General features: G+C 36.8%; 1 protein-coding gene across 1 annotated transcript in view; it reads right to left on the minus strand.

The window, feature by feature from the left end:
- Positions 1 to 2,669: 2,669 nt before the first annotated feature.
- Positions 2,670 to 21,717, minus strand: part of LOC103018317 (cytochrome c oxidase assembly protein COX16 homolog, mitochondrial) — a 33,039-nt gene continuing 13,991 nt past the window's right edge. Inside the window, exons 3-4 of the mRNA XM_057542421.1 lie at positions 6,278 to 6,340; positions 2,670 to 3,036 (exon numbers count right to left, since the gene is read on the minus strand). Coding sequence (XP_057398404.1) covers positions 2,920 to 3,036; positions 6,278 to 6,340 — 180 coding nt within the window. The 3' untranslated portion in view covers positions 2,670 to 2,919. The remainder of the gene's footprint in view (positions 3,037 to 6,277; positions 6,341 to 21,717) is intronic.

The raw sequence follows: 21,717 nt of genomic DNA on the forward strand, positions 1-21,717 counted from the left end.
TTTCCTGGAAGAGGTTGAAGAGAACTGGTATAAGTTCTTTCTTAAATATTTGGTAGAATTCACCACTGAACTCATCTGTGTTTGGTGCCTTCTGTTTTGGAAGGTAAATTATTGATTCAATTTCTTTAAAAGATATGGACTTATTCAGATTACCTATTTCTTCTTGTGTGAGTTTTGGCAGATTGTGTCTTTCAAGTAATTGAAAGGTAATGGAATTGATCCATTTTATCTAGGTTATCAAATTTGTGGGCATAAATTTGTTCATAATATTCCTTTATTATTCTTTAGTGTTGTTACAGAGCCAGTAGTGATGGCCCCTCTTTTATTTCTGGTGTTAGTAATTTGTGTCTTCTCTCTTTTTTTCTTAGTCTGGCTAGAGGTTTATCAATTGTATTGATCTTTTTAAAGAACCAGGTTTTGGTTTTGTTGATTTTCTCTACAGATTTCAGCTCTAATTTATTATTTCTTTTCTTCTGCTTGCTTTGAATTTAAGTGGTGCTTCTTTTTCTTGTTTCCTAAATTAGAAGCTTAGATTAATGTTAGATTTTTTTCCTAATACGTGTATTCAATGCTTCTAATTTCCCTCAAAGCACTGCTTTTGCTGCACCCAACAAACTTTGATAAGTTGTATTTTCAACTTCATTTAGCTCAGAATACTTTAACTTTCTTTATAGACTTCTTTGACATGTGTTATTTAGAAGTGTACTGATTCATCTCCAAGTATTTGGGATTTTCCAAGTAGCTTTCTGTTACTGACTTCTAATTTAATTTCATTGTTGTTTGAGAGTATACTTTGTATAATTTCTGTTCTTTTAAATTTGTTAAGGTGTGTTTTATGACGAAGAATGTTGTCTTGATAAATGTTATGTGTGAGTTTGAGAAGAGTGTATTCTGTTGTTGTTGGATGAGGTATTCTAGAGATTTCAATTAGACCAGTTGATTGATGCTACTTTTGAGTTCAACTATGTTCTTACTGATTTTCTGACTGCTGGATATATCCATTTCTGACAGAGGGCAGTTGAAATCTCCAACAATAATAGTGGATTCATCTATTAGTCTTTGCAGTTTTGTCAGTTTTTGCTTCATGTATTTTGCTGCTCTGTCATTAGGTACAAACACATTAAAGATTGTTGTCTTCTTAGAGAATTGACTCATTTATCACTATGTAATGCTCCCTCTTTAACCCTGATAATTTTCCTTGCTTTAAATTTTAACTTTCCTACTTTGCCTGAATTAAATAGCTCCTCCAGCTTTCTTTTGATTAGTGTTAACATGGTATATGTATCCTTCCCCCTCCTTTTTCTCCCTCCCTCAACCATATCTACTCTACTGATGACTACAGCAAAGCATTCTTCATTTCTGTTATATTGATATCCTTATGATTCCTTAGAACTTCCTTCTCTCTGCTTACATTACCCAACTGTCCATGCATACTGTGTACTTTTTTCATTAGAGCTCTAAGCATACTAACCATACTTATTTTAAATTCTCAGTTTGATGATTCCAATCCCTGCCATATAGGAATCTGATTCTCTTGCTTAGTTTGTATTTTCAAACTGTACTTTTTGTCTTTTAGTATGCCTTGTAGTTTTTGTTGTTGTTGTGGAAAGTTGGACATGATACCCAGTTGGACTGCGTAAAAGAAACTCCAGTGAGTGGGCCTTTGGCGATGTGGCAGTAATGTGGAAAGTGAGGGGAACGTTCTATACTCTTTTGATTAGATCTTAACTCTTTTAGTGATCATGGGATCCTGGTATGTGACCTGCACAACTGCTTCTCAGTCTTACTCCCCACCCCTCTTCCTCCATTTAGATGAGACAGAAAGGCTAGAGGGAGACAGAGTTGGGTATTTCCCTTATGCCAGTTGTTTAGGCTCTGGTAAAACCCAGTATAATTAAGCTCTAACAAAACAGTTTCCTTTGAGACCAGGCTTTTGTTAAGTACAGAATTTGGAGGGCACATTTCAAAATGGTTACTTTCCCCTCCCCTTGTTAGAAGAACAAGATTTTTCTCTGACATTCACTGTGAGAACTTGGTGGGGTTCCAGGAAGTAAAAGTGTGTCCCTGGCCTGGTCTCCAGGAGTTTTTATCTCTCAGGTTAGTCCATGCTCAGTCTCTAATAATTAGTGAATTACCCTTTAGGTATTCTTATCTGATGCTGGGCCCAGAAGTGGTTTCCAGGTGTTTTCTCCTCCAGGTAAACTGTGATTTTCTACATTTCTCTGTGTCTCAAGTTTTCAGGGTGATGGTTTTGTCCTGTACCTCAGTTCTCTCATGGATCAAAGCATACTGATTTTCAGTTTTTCAGCATTTTTATTTATTTATTTATTTTTTTGTATATTAGGATGGAAGTTATGACCTCATGATTTTTGCTTTAACTTGGAGCAATAAAACTTTCTTAACGCATTTTAATGGTATCAACACCATCATCAGGTGATACTTTGGAGATTGATTAGCCTGACATGTGAGGTATTACAAATAAAACCAAGACTCTTACGAGACTGATCAACATTATTTTCCACATAAGTCTGACATAAAATCCTGCTTGATGTTACTGTGAAAATTTGGACCCAGACCTATAATTCTCATTAGGAATCAGATTGCCCTACTGGCTGGGGGAAAAGAATATGGGTAGGTACCTGGGAGTAGAATAAATGAAACTCTTTAAGTGGCAGTATTCACATTTTTATTGAGCAGTAAAAAATATATGTGGTCAACATTGTTACTTTCATTTGCAAATAAAAGAGTTGGGAAGTATAGAAACCTGTACTTAACTTTTTATCAAGAGTACTTATCATCAAATTACTCCAATCCAGGCTTCAGCAGGTCTGGAATTTTCTTTCCAATGGATAGGAGTATGTGGTGGGAATTCCAGTTGATAACATTTTTATTAAAAAAAAAAAAAAAGAATCAGCATAGTCAAGTTGTCTTAGTGTTACGGATTTCTGGATTTTGTCGTTGGAGGAGGTCAGGATCTTCCCAAGGCCTGGGTCCTCGAATATTCTTCCAGTCATCAAAAGCAGAGTCCTTTATTTTCTATAGAGCCACAAATATTAGAGGATAAATATTAGTATAGGAGCCCTGTGGGTTTGATTAGGACCTCAGTGAATGAATGAATAAATAAGTAGAAAGAATTCAATAGGCCCTCACTTATAATTCTAGTAAATAACTGCATATCAAGCTTAATAATTAAAGAAATGGCATATTTCTTAGGACTTAAAATTTTTCTTACTTCCTATTGATGTTACTGCCTATCTTTCCCCTCATCAGAATTAAACTATTAAAACAGAAAAAGTCTGTATTTTTTTAAAATTTATTTTATTAAATTATAGTTGATTTACAATGTTGTGTTAATTTCTGCTATACAGCAAAGTGATTCAGTTATACATATATATGTACATATACACATACATTCTTTTTCATATTCTTTTCCATTATGATTTATCACAAAATACTAAATATAGTTCCCTGTGCTATACAGTAGGACCTGGTTGTTTATCCATTCTATATTTAATAGTTTGTATCTGCTAATCAAAAACTCCCAATCCATCCCTCCCCCATGCTCCCCCTTGGCCACCACGAGTCTGTTCTCTATGTCTGTGAGTCTGTTTCTGTTTTGTAGATGTGCTCATTTGCATCATATTTTAGATACCATAATAAGTGATATCATATGGTATTTGTCTTTCTCTTTCTGATTTACTTCACTTAGTATGATAACCTCTAGGTCCATCCATGTTGCTGCAAATGGCATTATTTCATTCTTCTTTATGATTGAGTAGTATTCCATTGTATATATTAGTATGTACCACATCTTCTTTATCTATTCATCTGTTGATGGACATTTAGGTTGTTTCCATTTCTTGGCTATTGTGAATAGTGCTGCTATGAACATAGGGGTGCATGTATCTTTTAGAATTATAGTTTTCTCCAGATATATGCTCAGGAATGCTGGATCATATGGCAACTCTATTTTTAGTTTTTTGTGGAACCTCCATACTGTCTTCCATAGTGGCTACACCAATTTACATTCCCACCAACAGTGTACAAGGGTTATTTTTTCCCTAAACCCTCTTCAGCATTTGTTATTTGTAGATTTTTTAAATTATGGCCATTCTGACCTCTGTGAGGTGGTACCTCATTGTAGTTTTAACTTGCATTTCTTGAATAATGTACATGTTTTATTTTTGAGAGCACAAAGAAAGGGAAGAAGCTGGGAAAACAAAACTCCAGGTCCAAACACTAATCCAGCATAATAATGACTAGCATGGGTTAACATGGGTGATGGCAGTAACTGAAGAGAACAAAAGTGGAGACTCTAGAGTCTGCTAGAAGGAATAGAGACCAAGATGATTTGTTCTGCACCTAAGAAATGAGCCTGGGCTTAAGAATGAAAAGATATTCCCCATAGCTGCCATGAGCAAAGCTCTTTTGGGGCAATAAAAACTAGCTTCAACCACAGTTTGGATCACCATATCTTTTGTTAGTGTGAAGTGTCTCTCAAGCATAGGAATGAAAATAGGAAAAAAGGGAAGAACATAAACCTTTCTTTACCCTTCTGACACCACTCTGACAGTAACTTTCATATATCTGCTTTGGTTATTCTGGAATAATTAAGTGAACAAGATAGAAAAAGAAACACAGAGAACGCAGGATAGCTTTTATTCAGAGACAGGGAAAATGACATCAATTTACCTTGACACTTGGATACTAAGCATTACTCTTTTACTAACAAGCTATATAACCCTGGGCTAGTGATTTGAGCCATCTGGGCACTAATTCTCTCAAAAGTAATCATGAAAAGGCTAGACCAAATGGTCTATATGATTTCTTCAGCTCTCAAACTCTACGGCTTCTAAAAGAACTTTAAGGAACGTCCACTCCCAGACAAACCCTCCATAGCTATATACTGAGAAGTAGCAAATTAGAGGTTTTGACAAGATAATGGGGAAATAGTGAATGAACCATTCTCTAAATTTCACTTACGGTTTTACCAGGAGTTTACTAAATCTACATAGATGAACAAAATTCTACTAATTTAGTGTTCAAGAACAGAGTAAATTATTTTCAAGTATAGTTATGAAATGATACAAAGTTATAAAAAGGTTTTAAGAAAGAATAATGGCCTTCACTCAGATAACATAAGACCTATATGCTCAAGAGAATTTGAGAATAATTCTTAAATGGGATGCAAGGTTGGCAGAACAACTTCATGCAAAAGTGGTTCAGTCTCAAACTAAACTAAAAAACAACAACAATAAAACAAAAACAAAAACAAACAACCACAACAAAAAAGTGGTCTAGTCTTAAGCTCTGACAAGATCCTCTGGGTAAACAATTTGGAGACTGAATGCCACAGAGTTTGAGGGGTTTAGGAAACATCAAAACCTTTCCACAGATCCTCCCTTACAAAGCATAAAATCAAGCTCAAAATGATCAGCCAATGATTGAAATGCTAAAATGAGAATCAACACTCTTCACACGTCTCTTCAATGTATATTATTCACAATGTCCACCTTTCAATCAAAAATGACCAAACATGAAAAGAAATGGGAAAATATGATCAGAGATGGAGAACACCCTCTCTCTCTACATCCTATAATAAAACATGCTATTAAGCTCTTTGATTTCATTAATAAGATAGGTGGAAAATGACACCTCGGTATAATTTTAATTAACATTCCCATTATAAGTTGAGCATCTCTTTATCTGTTTAAAAATGATATTTATTTCCTTGTCTCTGAACTCATTACATGCTCTGCCCATGTTCCTACTGATCAACTGAGTTGTTGAAATTTTCCATACTGATTTGCTCTTCATATTTAAATAAATTAATTCATCATGTTAAGATAAACAATATTTTTAGAATTTCACACTTAACTAGTAACTTTATATACACTATTTTTTTTTTAGGTTGAACTTTTGCATTTTTATGTATGAATTCTGCAATCTTTACTTTTAAAGCTTCTGGGTTTTCTATCATATTTAAATAGGCTTTTCTGACTCAAGACCACTAAAAAGAATCTTCATTGTTTACTCCTAGTACTTTTAGCCTTTTGTTTTTTATTTTTAAATTCTTGATCCATCTAGAATATGGATATGAAACAGTATATGAAATATAGATCCATCTTTATTTTCTTTTCAAATGACTACATAGTTGTTCCAATAACATATATTTAAGGTAAATATTTTTTTCCTGTATTGATAATAATTTGAATTTACCTTAAAGCAGACAGAACCAGTCACTGACAAGGAAGATTGCTACATTAGCATACTGTACCTCATACTCTGATTCCAATGACACTTTATTCATTTTCAGTTTTTTTTCTAACTCAGGATCAATCTGTAGAAAAGAAAGAGTAGCCATAAGTTATTTAAGTCTGTTAGATCCCATTTTCAATTTAAAAAAGTAATATAAGGCATGGCTGGGATGGCATGGCAGATTACAAAAACATGGGAAAATCTCCACAAACCATCTGATTGCATAATGATAACTAATATAGTACTACCACCACTACTACAGCTAATAGCAGCTAATATTTACTGAGGACTTGGTATATGCCACGTATTTTGACATTTATTACCTCCTTTAATCCTCAAAAAATCCTATGACGTAAGTATTAGTATTATGATCAAAGTAAGGATAATGGAATACAGGTAGTTTGAATAACTTGTCAAAGAGGCAGAACTTGGCTTTGAATCTTGGCCCTCTGCCTCCAGAGTCTATGCTATTAACCACTACACTAAATTATGTTATTACATAGAATCATTACAAAAATACTAATAAATATAACACTGCTCTTGAAAACAAAAAAGAACACTTTATATATACCAGAAATTAAGAAGTTAGCTATGAAGAAATTAGACAGGATTCCATAGTGGTAAACAAACTGATGCCATGTTACCTGTGTATAGCAAAGTCTTTAGGAAAGAAGAATGTGATTGCTGAAATTAATTAACAACCATCACCACCAACAAAACCCAAATTAAATTCAGTGGAATAGCTGAATAATGACTATACACAGCTTAAGACCAAAGTAGTACACAAGAAACACAACCTGAGGATTCCACTATAATGATGCACAAACAGATGGGATAAATGAAAGAAAAGGCATATTATGAAAGCTAGATCCAAAATAGGTCTATTAGGGGTTTCAGAATTACAGAATAAAGAGAATGGAGGAAGGGCAATAACTAATCAATAATTAATGAATAATATATTAAAAATACATGATTCCTCAGACTGAAAGAGCACAATAAAAAATAACCACAACAGGAATTCCCTGGTGATCCAGTGGTTAAGATTCATTGATTTCACTGTTATGGGCTGAGGTTCGATCCCTGGTCAGGGACCTAAGACCCTATAAGCCATGAGGTGCAGCCAAAATAAGTAAATAAATAAAATTTTAAAATAACCACAACAAAACAAAGACAGCCCACTCTCAATCAACTAATAGTAAAGCCTTAGGATATTAAGCATAAAAAGAAAATCTCAAAAGTAAAGAGTGAAAAGACAGCTTACTTACAAAGAGATGAGGATTAGAAAAAAGACTGTTCATCAGCAACTTAAAACGCTAAAATAAAATAAAATAATATCTACAATGTTGATATTAAAAGAATTACTTTGAATCTCAGTTTTATTTTGACTATTTTCTCTCTTCTTCCTTGACTTCTACTTGATTGGGTTTTTCTCAATCAGTATTTTGAGTGGTGGAAATACATACAAACATATCAACAATCTCAGTAACTGCTGAACTTGTCTATTAACTAATAAAGATTTTCTGACTGACATTTTTAGAAATCCAGTTACATATTACTTACAAAAAATGCACTTAAAAAAAAAAGAATGAAAACACAAGGTTGAAGGCAGAGGTTACAAAAAATGATACACTACACACACACACACACACACACACACACACACACACACACAACTGGTGGGGGCAGGAGGATCAATACATAACAATATTTTTAATGGACAAAACAGAATTCAAGGCAAACAGCATCAGAAAGGAACATTTAGGACTTCCCTGGTGGTCCAGTGGTTAGGACTCTGCGCAATGCGCGGGTTTGATTCCTGACTGGGGAACTAGGATCCTTCATGCATGAGGCATGGCCAAAAAAAAAAAAAATTCAATATTGGAAAACGGAACAATTTTTAAAGAAAATGTTAGAATTGTTAAATATTATGTGACTATATTGGTTTGAAATTTATGTAGCAAAATGGATAAAAATTTAAGAAATAAATACAAAAAACAACCTAAAGGAGCTTAACATACCTCTCCCAGAAACTAACTGATCAAGCAGATTATAAATAAGATTACTGAAGATAAGTAAAATGATTAACAAGTTCTTTCTAATAGATATATATAGAATTTTGAGCCCAGCAAATTTGGATTGCTATTTTCTCCTCAAACATACAAAAAATATTAATAAAAATTAAACTTATTATAGGGTATAATGGAAAACTAGGCAAATTCACATATAAAAATCGTCATATATAACATACTCAATGACTACAATCGATAACATTTAAAATCAATAGCAAAAAGATAACTGCAGAAAGAATCCACATATATGGAAGCTGAAAACGTTTTGAAATACATTAACATGTTAGAGAAGAAATCAAACTAAAAATTACAAAGTATTTACAAGTGAAGAGCCATCTGTTGCATGATCTTATTCATTCTAATAGGTTTAATCTTCCTGTGTATAAAATTTCTTGGTAGAGAACATTTCACACACATAATGACATTTTTTTTTTTTTTTTTTTTTTTTTTATTTTTGGCTGTGTTGGGTCTTCGGTTCGTGCGAGGGCTTTCTCCAGTTGCGGCAAGCGGGGGCCACTCTTCATCGCGGTGCGGGGACCGCTCTTCATCGCGGTGCGCGGGCCTTTCTCTATCGCGGCCCCTCCCGTCACGGGGCACAGGCTCCAGACGCGCAGGCTCAGCAATTGTGGCTCACGGGCCCAGCTGCTCCGTGGCATGTGGGATCTTCCCAGACCAGGGCTCGAACCCGTGTCCCCTGCATTAGCAGGCAGATTCTCAACCACTGCGCCACCAGGGAAGCCCCACATAATGACATTTTCATTCCTTTCTATCTAAACCCACTTAGTTCAGATTAGCTCAAGATGGCAGAGTGGAAGGACGTGAGCTCACCCCTTCTTACAAAAATGCCAAAATCATAACTACTGCAGAATAACCATCGACAAAAAAACACTGGAACCTACTAAAAATGATACCCTACATCCAAAGACAAAGAAGCCACAACAAGATGGTAGGAGGGGGCACAATCGTAATAAAATCAAACCCCATACCCATCAGATGGGTGACCCACAACTGGAAAATCCCACAGGAGTGAAAATTCTGAGCCCCAAGTCAGGCTTTCCAGACTGGGCATCCGGCAATGTGAGAAGGAGTCCCCAGAGAATCTGGCTTTGAAGGCCGATGGGGTTTGATCGCAGGACTTCCACAGGTCTGGGGAAAACAGGAGCTCCACTCTTGGAGGGCATGCATAAAGTCTTGAGGGTACCAGGACCCAGAGGAAAAAAGCAGTGACCCCAGAAGAGACTGGGCCAGACCTACCTGCTAGCATTGGAGGGTCTCCTGGGGAGGCAGGGGGTGTCTGTGGCTCAGTGCAGGGACAAAGACACTAGCAACAGCAGTTCTGGGAACTACTCATTGCCATGAGCCCTCCCAAAGGCCACCATTAGCCCTACCAAACAGCCTGTAGGCTCCAGTGCTGGATCACTTCAGGCCAAATAACCAATGGCACGGGAACACAGCCCTGCCCATCAGCACACAAGTGGCTTAAAGTCTCCCTGAGCACAGCCCTGCCCACCAGAGGGACAAGACCCAGCTCCCCACCACTGGGAACCAGTCCCTCCCATCAGGAACCCTGCACAAGCCTCTTAGACAGCCTCATCCACAGAGGGCAGACAACAGAAGCAAGAACTACAATCCTGCAGCCTGTGGAATGGAAACTGCATTCAGAGAAATTTAGTCAAAATGAGAAGGCAAAGGAATATGTCCCAGATGAAGGAACAAAACGAAACCCCAGAAGAAAAATTAAGTGGAGTGGAGATAGCCAACCTACTAGAAAAAGAATTCAGAATAATGATAGTGAAGATGATCCAAGATCTCGGAAAAAGAATAGAGGCAAGGATTAAGAAGATGCAAGAAATGTTTAACAAAGACCTAGAAGAATTAAGAACAAACAGAGATGAACAATATGATAACTGAAATGAAAAATACATTAGAAGGAATCAATCGTACAATAAGTGAGTCAGAAGAACAGATAAGTGACCTGAAAGACAGAATTGTAGAAATCATTGCCATGGAATATAATAAAGAAAATAGAATGAAAAGAAATGTAGACAGTCTAAGGGACCTCTTAAATGCACCAACATTCCCATTATAGGGGTCCCAGAAGGAGAAGAGAGAAAGGACCTGAGAAAATATTTGAAGAGATAACAGCTGAAAACTTCACACAGTCATCCAAGTCCAGGAAGCACAGAGAGTCCCAGGCACATAAACCCAGGGAGGAACACGCCAAGACTCCTAGTAATCAAATTGACAAATACTAAAGACAAAGAAAAAATATTAAAAGTAACAAGGGAAAAACAACAAATAACATACAAGGGAACTCCCATAAGGTTATCAGCTGATTTCTCAGCAGAAACTCTGCAGGCCAGAAGGGAGTAGCACAATATACTGTATTTAGAGTGATGAAAGGGAAGAACCTACGACCAAGAATACTCTACCCAGCAAGCCTCTCATTCAGATTTGATGGAGAAATCAAAAGCTTCACACACCCCAATGTTCACTGCAGCACTATTTACAATAGCCAGGTCATGGAAGCAACCTAAATATTCATTGACAGACGAATGGATAAAGAAGATGTGGTACATATATACAATGGAATATTACTCAGCCATAAAAATGAATGAAATTGGGTCATTTGTAGAGATGTGGATGGACCTAGACACTGTCATACAGAGTGAAGTAAGTCAGAAGAAGAAAAACAAATATTGTAAATTAATGCAGATTTGTGGAATCTACAAAAATGTTACAGATGAACCGGTTTGCAAGGCAGAAATAGAGACACAGAGGTAGAGAACAAAAGTATGGACATCAAGAGGGGAAACGGCGGGTGGGATGAATTGGGAGATTGGGACTGACATATATACACTAATATGTATAAAATAGATAACTAATGAGAACCTGTTGTATAGCACAGGAAACTCCACTTTGCTGTAGAGAAGAAACACAACATTGTAAAACAACTATACCCCAATTAAAAAAAAAAACAACACTTTACAGACATGCAAAAGCTAAGAGAATTCAGCACCACCAGACCAGCTCTGCAACAAATGCTAAAGGAACTTCTCTAGATGGGAAAGAAACCAGAAAGTTAAAACAATCTTGTACCTACATAGACTGCTATATCAAAACCTCACAGCAGGGATTTCCCTGGTGGCAGGGTGATTAAAAATCCACCTACCAATGCAGAGGACATGGGTTCAAGCCCCGGTCTGGGAAGATCCCACATTCCACAGAGAAACTAAGCCCATGTGCCAAAATTACTGAGCCTGTGCTCTAGAGCCCACAAGCCACAACTACTGAAGCCTGTGCACCTAGAGCCTGTGCTCCGCAACAAGAGAAGCCACCGCAATGAAAAGCCTGCACACCACAACAAAGAGTAGCCCCCAATGGCCAAAACTAGATAAAGCCCATGCGCAGCAACAAAGAACCAATGAAGCCAAAAATAAATAAATTAATTAATTAATTAATTAAAGACAAAAACAAAAAACCCTCATGGGAACAGCAAACCCCAAAACTATAATAGATACACACACAAAAAAGATAAAGCAACCCAAACAGAACAGTAAAGATGGCCATCAAACCACAAGAGAACAAAAGAGGAAGGGAAGAAAAAAGACCTACAAAAACAAACCCCAAACAATTAAGAAAATGGCAATAGCAATTTACATATCAATAATCACCTTAAATGTAAACGGATTAAATGCTCCAACCAAAAGACATACACTGGCTGAATGGATACAAAAACAAGACCCGAATATATGCTGCTTCCAAGAAACCCACTTCAGACCTAGGGACACATACATACTGAAAGTGAGGGGATGGAAAAAGGTATTCCATGCAAATGGAAATCAAAAGAAAGCTGAAGTAGCAATACTCATATAAGGCAAAATAGACTTTAAAATAAAGACTGTTACAAGAGACAAAGGACACTACATAATGATCAAGGGATCAATCCGAGAAGATATAACAACTGTAAATACATATGCACCCAACATAGGAGCAACTCAATATATAAGGCAAATACTAACAGCCATAAAGGGAGAAATCGACAGTAACACAATAGTGGGGGACTTTAACACCCCACTTATATCAATGGACAGATCATCCAGACAGAAAATTAAAACACACAGGCCTCAAATGACACATTAAACCAGATGGACTTAATTGATATTTAACAATAATTCCATTCAAAAGCAGCAGAATACACATTCTTTTCATGTGCACATGGAACATTCTCCAGGATTGACCACATGCTGGGCTGCAAAGCGAGCCTCGGTAAACTTAAGAAAACTGAAATCATATCAAGCATCTTTTCCAACCACAACGCTATAAGATTAGAAATCAACTACAAGAAAAAAACTGTAAAAAACACAAACACGTGGAGGCTAAACAATATGCTACTAAACAACCAATGGATCACTAAAGAAATGAAAGAGGAAATCAAATAATACCTAGCGACAAATGAAAACAAAAGCACAATGATTCAAAACCTATGGGATGCAGCAAAAGCAGTCTAATAACCAACAGGTGGGAACACAGGCCCGCCCATTGGCACACAAGTGGCTTAAAGTCTCACTGAGCACTGCCCTGCCCACCAGAAGGACAAGACCCAGCTCCACCCACTACTGGACGGGAACCGGTCCCTCCCATCAGGAAGCCTGCACAAGCCTCCTAGACAGTTTAGAGCAATACAATCTTACCTCAGGAAACAAGAAAAATTTTAAACAACCTAACCTTACAGCTAGAGCAACTAGAGAAAGAAGAACAAACAAAACCTAAAGTTAGTAGAAGGAAAGAAATCATAAAGATCAGAGCAGAAATAAATGAAATAGAGATGAAAAAAACAATAGCAAAGATCAATGAAACTAAAAGCTGGTTCTTTGACAAGATAACAAAATTGATAAACCTTTAGCCAGACTCATCAAGAAAAAAATGGAGAGGACTCCAATCAGTAAAATTAGAAATGAAAAAGGAGAAGTTAAGATGAACACCACAGAAATATAAGGATCATAAGAGACTACTACAAGTGACTATATGCCAATAAAATGGACAACCTGAAAGAAACAGATGAATTCTTAGAAAGGTACAAGCTCCCAAGACTGAACCAGAAAGAAACAGAAAACATGAACGGCCCAATCACAAGTACAGTAAGTCCCCTACATATGAGCCTTCAAGTTGCCAACTTTCAAAGATGCAAACTTATGTTTGCATGTGTAATCACATAAGTTACTTCACGTGTCTGGTGTACATTGTCACATGCATGCATCCTCTACAAGTGGTTGTGCTTTTGTGTACCTTACTGTACAGTACTGTATATAGTACAGTAATACAGTATCTTTATTTCAAGCCCAGGATGTCTGGAAGCAAGTGTAAAAGCAGTGGGTGATATAGCTGGCACTGCTAAGAAGTGTCAAGAGACAACAATGGAAACAAAAGTGAAAAAAATTGAGAGTGAAGCAAGGTGAAAAGATGGTAGATGTCACTCGTTCTTATAACATGAATCATTCAACCATCGGCACAATTCTAAAGAACAAAGACAAGATCATGGAATATAAGAAGTGTGCTGTGCTGATGATGTTGACAATAATATCGAAGAAGTGTGGAAGAATGATGGAGGAGATGGAGAAACTTCTCAGTGTATGGATGCAGTATCAGCAACAGTGTTGAGTCCCACTCAGCTTTATGTTGATTCAAGACAAAGCTAAAAGCCTTTACGAAGACTTGAAGAAGAAACACAGCAAAGAATCAGAGGGCACATCTTTTAATGTCAGCAATGACTGCTTTCATTGGTTCAAGGTTAGAGCCAAACTTCACAACGTAAAAGTAAGTGGCAAGGCAGTGAGTGCAGATACAGTAGCTGCCCTGGAATTTCCTGAAACTCTTTGAGAAATTACTGATGAAGGCATGTATTTAACAGAGCAGGTTTTTAATGTGGATGAGATAGGACTGTACTGGAAGAGGATGGCAGACCAAAGTTACATCAGTAAGGAGGAAAAGTTAATGCCAGGCTATAAAGCAGCAAAGGGCAGACTAACTCTGTTGTCTGGTGGCAGTGCTTCCCGCAATATGAAGCTGAAGGCTCTCTTAGTTTATCATTCAGAGAACCCAAGGCCCGTTAAAACAAAGCCAAGGGATCTCTTCCTGTTGTGTGGAAGAGTAACCCCAAAGCCTGGGTTACAGAGGCCATTTTCTATGACTGGTTTTTCCACCACTTTATCCCGAAGGTAGGGAAATATTGCTTGGAGAAGGACATCCCATTCAACATTCCTTTGCTGCTTGACAGTGCTCGGGGCCACTCCCCATTCACGGATGACTTTCATCCCAACGTCAAAGTAGTGCATCTGCCACCAAATACTATATTGTTCATCCAACCTATGGACCAGGGAGTTATAGTGACTTTCAAGAAATATTATTTACATCACACTTTTCGCAGTAAAGGCGAGTGACAGGAATCAGGAACAACCTTGCGACAATTTTGGAAGGACTACAACACCTACAAGGCCATAAAAACACTGACTTTGCATGGCGTAAGGTTACGGCCATCACCATGAATGGGGTTTGGAAGAACCTTTGCCTGCAGTTTGTTCACGATTTTCTTGGATTTGAGAAGGTGGATGAGGAGCACAAAGAGATCTTCAGCAACTCAGTGACCCTAAGCGAGAAGCTGGAGCTAGATCTGCAACAGGACGGCTTCACTGAACTCCTTGCTGTGCAACACAAGGAGGTTACAGTACTAATGAAGACCTGATGGAATTGGAGGCCCAAAGAAAGGACAAAGAGAGACAAGAGGAAGAAGTAATTGAAGAACCAAAGAGATTCACAACAAGGGAAATGGCAAGGGGATTTTCTGTATTTGAGGAGGCACTGTTAGGTTTTGAGGCATAGGACCCAAACATAGAATGGTGCACGAAGGTTGCAGCAGACGTTCAGAATTCAGCCCAGTGCTACTGTATCATCAATGACAAGAAAAAAACAGCTACTACCCAGACATCAATGGATCGTTTTTTCAAGAGGGTGGATAGAACTGAATCCAGCAAGGAACCAGAACCTGTGCCATCAACATCAGGCGTGAGTGAAACTGCACCTTGCCCTCCATCTCCTATTGCTGACGATCCTTCCTCCTATTGCTCTACCATCTCCCACCTCCTCTCCCTCCTCCAGTCAGTAATTCTTCTTGCCTGTTCACTCGATGCCAGCCCCTGTATGTCAGCTGTTGTACTGTACTACTGTACTTTTCAAGGTACTGTACTGTAAGATTAAAAATGTTTTATTTTTTTGAGATGTTTGATTTTTACATATTATTTGTGTGAAAAGTATTATAAACCTATTACAGTACAGTACTATATAGCTGACTGTGTTAGTTAGGTACCTAGGCTAACCTAGGCTAACTTTGTTGGACTTACGAACAAATTGGACTTACAAATGCACTCTTGGAACAAAACTCGTTCATGTGTAGGGGTCTTACTGTACTGAAATTGAAACTGTGATTAAAAAACTCCAAACAAACAAAAACCCAGGACCAGATGGCTTCACAGGTGAATTCTATCACACATTTAGAGAAGAGTTAACACCTATCCTTCTGAAACTGTTCCAGAAAAATTGCACAGGAAGGAAAACTCCCAAACTCATTCTATGAGTCCACCATAGCCCTAATACCAAAACCAGACAAAGATACCACAAAAAAAGAAAATTACAGGCCAATATCACTGATGAACACAGACACAAAAATCCTCAACAAACTACTAGCAATCTGAATCCAACAATACATTAAAGGATCATACACCACGATCAAGTGGGATTTATCACAGGGATGCAAGGATTTTTCAGTATCCACAAATCAATCAGTGTGATACACCACATCAACAAACTGAAGAATAAAAACCATACGATCGTCTCAATAGATGCAGAAAAAGCTTTTGACAAAATCCAGCACCCATTTATGAAAAACACTCTCCAGAAAGTGGGCATAGAGGGAACCATACCTCAACATAATAAAGGCCATATACAACAAACCTACAGCTAATATAATATCAGTGTTCAAAAGCTAAAAGCAGGGACTTCTTTGGTGGTCCAGTAAAACTCCGCACTCCCAATGCAGGGGGCCCGGGTTCAATCCCTGGTCAGGGAACTAGATCTCGCATGCATGCCGCAACTAAGAGTCCGCAGGCCGCATCTAAAAAGTCCGCATGCTGCAAGGAAGAGTCCGCATGCCGCAACGAAGACCCAGCACAGCCAAAATAATAATTAAAAAGTAAATAAATATTTCAAAAAAAGCTGAAAGTATTTCCTCTAAGATCAGGAAGAAGACAAGGATGTCCACTCTCGCCACTTTCATTCAACAGGGTTGTGGAAGTCCTAGCTGTGGCAATCAGAGAAAAAAAAAAATAAAAGGAATCCAAATTAGAAAACAAGTAAACTGTCACTGTTTGCAGATGACATGATACTGTACATAGAAAATCCTAAAAACGCTACCAGAAAACTACTACAGCTCATCAATGAATTCGGTAAAGTTGCAGGTTACAAAATAAATACACAAAAATCTGCTGCATTTCTATACACTAACAACGAAATATCAGAAAAAGAAATTAAAGAAAAAATCCCATTTACCACCACATCAAAAAGAATAAAATACCTAGGAATAAACCCACCTAAGGAGACAAAAGACCTGTACTCTGAAAACTATAAGACTCTGATGAAAGAAATCGAAGATGACACAATAGAGGGAAAGATATACCATATACTTGGATTGGAAGAATCAATGTTGTCAAAATAAGTATACTAACCAAGGCAATCTAGATTCAATGCAAACCCTATCAAATTACCAATGGCATTTTTCACAGAACTAGAACAAAAAATCTTAAAATTTGTATGGAGACACAAAAGACCCTGAATAGCCAAAGCAATCTTGAGAAAGAAAAATGGAGCTGGAAGATTCAGGCTCCCTGACTTCAGACTAAACCACAAAGCTACAGTCATCAAAACAGTATGGTACTGGCACAAAAAATAGAAATATAGATCAATGGAACAGGATAGAAAGCCCAGAAATAAACCCACACACCTATGGTCAATTAATCTATGACAAAAGAGGTAAGACTATACAATGGAGGATAGATAGGCTCTTCAAGAAATGGTCTGGGAAAACTGGACAGCTACCTGTAAAAAAATGAAATTAGAATGCTCTTTAACACCATACACAAAAATAAACTCAAAATGGATTAAAGACCTAAATACAAGGCTGGACACTATCAACGTATTAGAGAAAAACATAGGCAGAACACTCTCTGACATAAATCACAGCAATATCCTCCTTTTCAATCCATCTCCCAGAGTAATGGAAATAAAAACAAAAATAAACAAATGGGACCTAATGAAATTTAAAAGCTTTTGCACAGCAAAGGAAACCATAAACAAAACAAAAAGACAACCCACAGAATGGGTGCAAATATTTGCAAACAATGCAACAACAAAGAATTAGTCTACAAAATTTATGAACATCACATGCGGCTTAATATCATAAACACAAATAACCCAATCAAAAAATAGGCAGAAGACCTAAATAGACATTTCTCCAAAGAAGACATACAAATGGCAAGAGGCACATGAAAAGATGCTCAGCATCACTGATTATTAGAGAAATGCAAATCAAAACTAGAGTGAGATATTGCCTCACATAAGTCAGAATGGTTATCATCAAAAAATCCACAAACAACAAATGCTAGAGAGGGTGTGGAGAGAAGGGAACCCTCCTACACTGTTTGTTGGAATGTAAATTGGTGCAGCCACTGTGGAGAACAGTATGGAGATTCCTTAAAAAACTAAAAATAGAGCTACCATATGCTCCTGCAATCCCACTCCTGGGTATATATCTGGAGAAAAACATGGTCCAAAAGGATACACGCACCCCAATGTTCATTGCAGCACTGTTTACAATAGCCAAAATGTGGAAGAAACCTAAATCTCCATGGACAGATGATTGGATAAAGAAGATGTGGTACATATATACAATGGAATATTACTCTGCCATTAAAAAGAATGAAATAATGCCATTTGCAACAACAGGGATGGACCTAGAGATCATCATATTGAGTGAAGTAAGTCAAACAGAGGAAGACAAATATTGTATGATACTGCTTACCTGCAGAATCTTAAAAAAAAATGATACAAATGAACTTATTTACAAAACAGAAACAGACTCACAGACTTAGAGAATGAATTTATGGTTACCAGTGGGGGGAAGGCTGGGTGGTGGAAGGGATGGTTAGGGAGTTTGAGAGTGACATGTACACACTGCTATATGTAAAATGGATAACCAACAAGGACCTACTGTACAGCACAGGGAACTCTGCTCAATATTATGTAACAACATAAATGGGAAAAGAATTTGAAAAAGAATAGATACATGTATATGTATAAATGAATCACTTTGCTGTACACCTGAAACTAACACAACATTGCTAATCAACTACAGTCCAATATAAAATAAATTTTTTTTTAAAAAACCGTGTAGTTCATTTTGCTGTCCAATTTTATGGGCTATGATATCCAAAATATTACTTTAAAAGTAGCTACAATTACGGATATTCCTTTATTGTTCCTAGCTTTAATAGCAATGTTTTTAATGTTTCTCTATTAAGAATATTTACTATGATTACTGCTTGTTAAAGAAAATTCAACAAGGTAGTTAGATCAACACCCAAAAATCAAAGGGCATGGATCCACATACAAAATCAATATAGTTTCTTTATGCAAGTAAAAACCAATTAGAAAATGTAAGAGAAAGAAGAATACATAGCCAGAATAGTATCATCTATTTAGAAAATTAAATTCATAGCTAAAAACATTTTGAAAAAGAAAACGAGATGCCCAGATGGTTTCACTGGCAAATTCTATAAAATATTTAAGGAAGAAGTAACACCAGTTCTACATAATCACTTCCAGAAAATAAAAAAGAGGAAACACTTCCCAATTCATGTTATGAAGTCAACATTATCCCAATACCAAAACCAGACTGTTGGGGAGGAACAATTTTCCCTTCTTCCCTTCTAGGGTCGTTGGCTAGTTTAATAATTAAATTGACATAAAACAGATTTAACAGGAGAAAAACATTTAATTATGTATGTACTGGAGCCCCACAAACACATGAGACTCACAGGCAGTCAAATTAGACTTATATGCCATCCTGAGCTAAGGGGGTAGGGGTCTGGGGCTTCAAAGAGGAAGCAGATAATCCACAGGAAGATGAGAAGACCAAATGTTTGGTAAACAAACGTTACCATGCCATGCAGGTAAGTCCTTCTGATATAAAAAGTTCTCTCTCATAATAGCTATCTTCCTGGTACAGGCTTTCTACCTAAATCCTTTTGGGCAGTTAAGGAAGAGATAAAAAGCTTTTCCTGAGTCTGTTGGGGCATAATTGCCTTCAGCTTAAAACAATCCACATGCCAAAGTGGCACATTTTGGGGTGGTGTATTCTGCTCCCCATCAAGACCAAAAGAGTAGAAGGAAAAAAAAAACAAATCTGTAGACCACAACAGTCTGTAGTGCAACTTCTAGTGGAAGAGTAAGACTACAGCTCCCAAACTAATGGAACAACAGCAAAATAATAAAATGTTATTAATCCAAAAGAGAACAACAAGACAGAAATAATTATAACAATAGAACATAGAAGGCATATTTAAACCCAAATATATTTTAAAATTACATTAAATGTAAATATTTAATGAGCCAATTAAAAAACAAAACTATTAAAACATATTTTCTGTTTATAAGAGATACATCTAAAACTTAAGTTTACATAAAGGTTGAGATTAAAAAGAAAGCTGGTGAAGCCATATTAATATCCAACAAAATAGGTAAGCGGAAAAAGCATTATTACCACACAAAGTTTCATTACAATGAAAATTCAATTCACGGAGCAGACATAATAATTCTGAAATTATATGTACCTAATACCACGGTGAAATAGGCAAACAGTCATAATGAGAGATGTTAACACAATTCTCTTGGTAAGAGAACAGATATAAAAAGTCAAAAACACAGAAATTTGAAAAAACACAAATAACAAACTTGACCAAATGGATGTATAAACTTTTAGTATGTACCCAACAACATACTTTTATTATGTACCCAACAAGCATACATCATTCATACAAACTGATCATGTGTTAGCTCATAAAGCCAGTCTCAACAAGTATCAAAAGAAAGAACTCAATGAAAATTTTCTTTGATTACAACACACTCAAGTTAGAAATCAATAAAAAATAGTAACTAGAAAATTCCCTGTTTATAAGTTAAGGAAAAACACTTCTAAATAGCTCATGGATAAATAAAAACAAATTTAATTTGATTGATTATGAATATATTACATATTAAAACTTTCATGAGATAGCCATGGCCATGCTTAAAAGGAAATTCATCACATTACAACCGTATATTACAAAAGAAGATGGAATTAATCATCTTCTTAATCGCAGTTTCGAGAGTCAGGATGTCTTTGGTTTGTGATTCTCTGCACAGGCAGTCCATGGCTCAGGGGTCTGTGAGCTAGTCTTGCCCTAGAGAAACAACCTGAGTTTCTACATTAATGATGATATCTAAAATAGCAGTTTTAGTACATTAATGATGTTACTAACAACAGCAATTTTTTAGTCATCTGACTCTGGTTGATTAGTGTTCAGTTAGCTCAAGATTGAGGTCAGATGGGACAAGAAAGGGAACAGAGTTCTGGATAGAGAGATTATTAATCAAACTCAATACAGGAACTTTTAGGGGGACTCAGTTTCATCATCACGAAAAATTCAAATTCACCACGTAATTAGGTAACAATTCATAACACACCCACCAAAATTGCTTTAAAAAACAAAATGAGGAAAAAAACCCAACCTATAATAGCACGTAGTGGCAAGTATTTGGAGCCTGGGGAACAAAAAACTGTTAGCAGTGATGACTGAAAGAAAAACGCACAATATAAGCGCTCTCGGTTGAGTATCCAGTGTCTCATTGAGGACTATAGCCCAGGAGACAACCTCCCAGATGGATATGAAGAACTGCTCTGAAGAGGTAGGGGAAGAGGCTAGTATATATATATATAGTACATATATGGCTAAGGAATACGTGCAATCAAGCATACATCTCGGTAGAAGGTTATTGCTAGTCATGAGGAAGAGACATCTCAGTTAATGATTTTAGTGCTCTTCTGAGTATGGGAAGATGCAAGAATCCAGGTTCATAAAAAATATTTTCCAAAATATATCTAACTAAGGGCCTGTTTTGCCTGTTGTGCCAAAGCAGAGTGTCTCATCCTGTTCTTTGTCCTGAATTCCTTTCAGGGTGTATTGTAAAGTCAGTGATTGTAGTGGCTAATGACTCGATCCCTATGAGGCAGGAGACAGATGGG

Source organism: Balaenoptera acutorostrata, chromosome 3 (assembly GCF_949987535.1).
Source record: "Balaenoptera acutorostrata chromosome 3, mBalAcu1.1, whole genome shotgun sequence".
NCBI lineage: Eukaryota > Metazoa > Chordata > Mammalia > Artiodactyla > Balaenopteridae > Balaenoptera > Balaenoptera acutorostrata.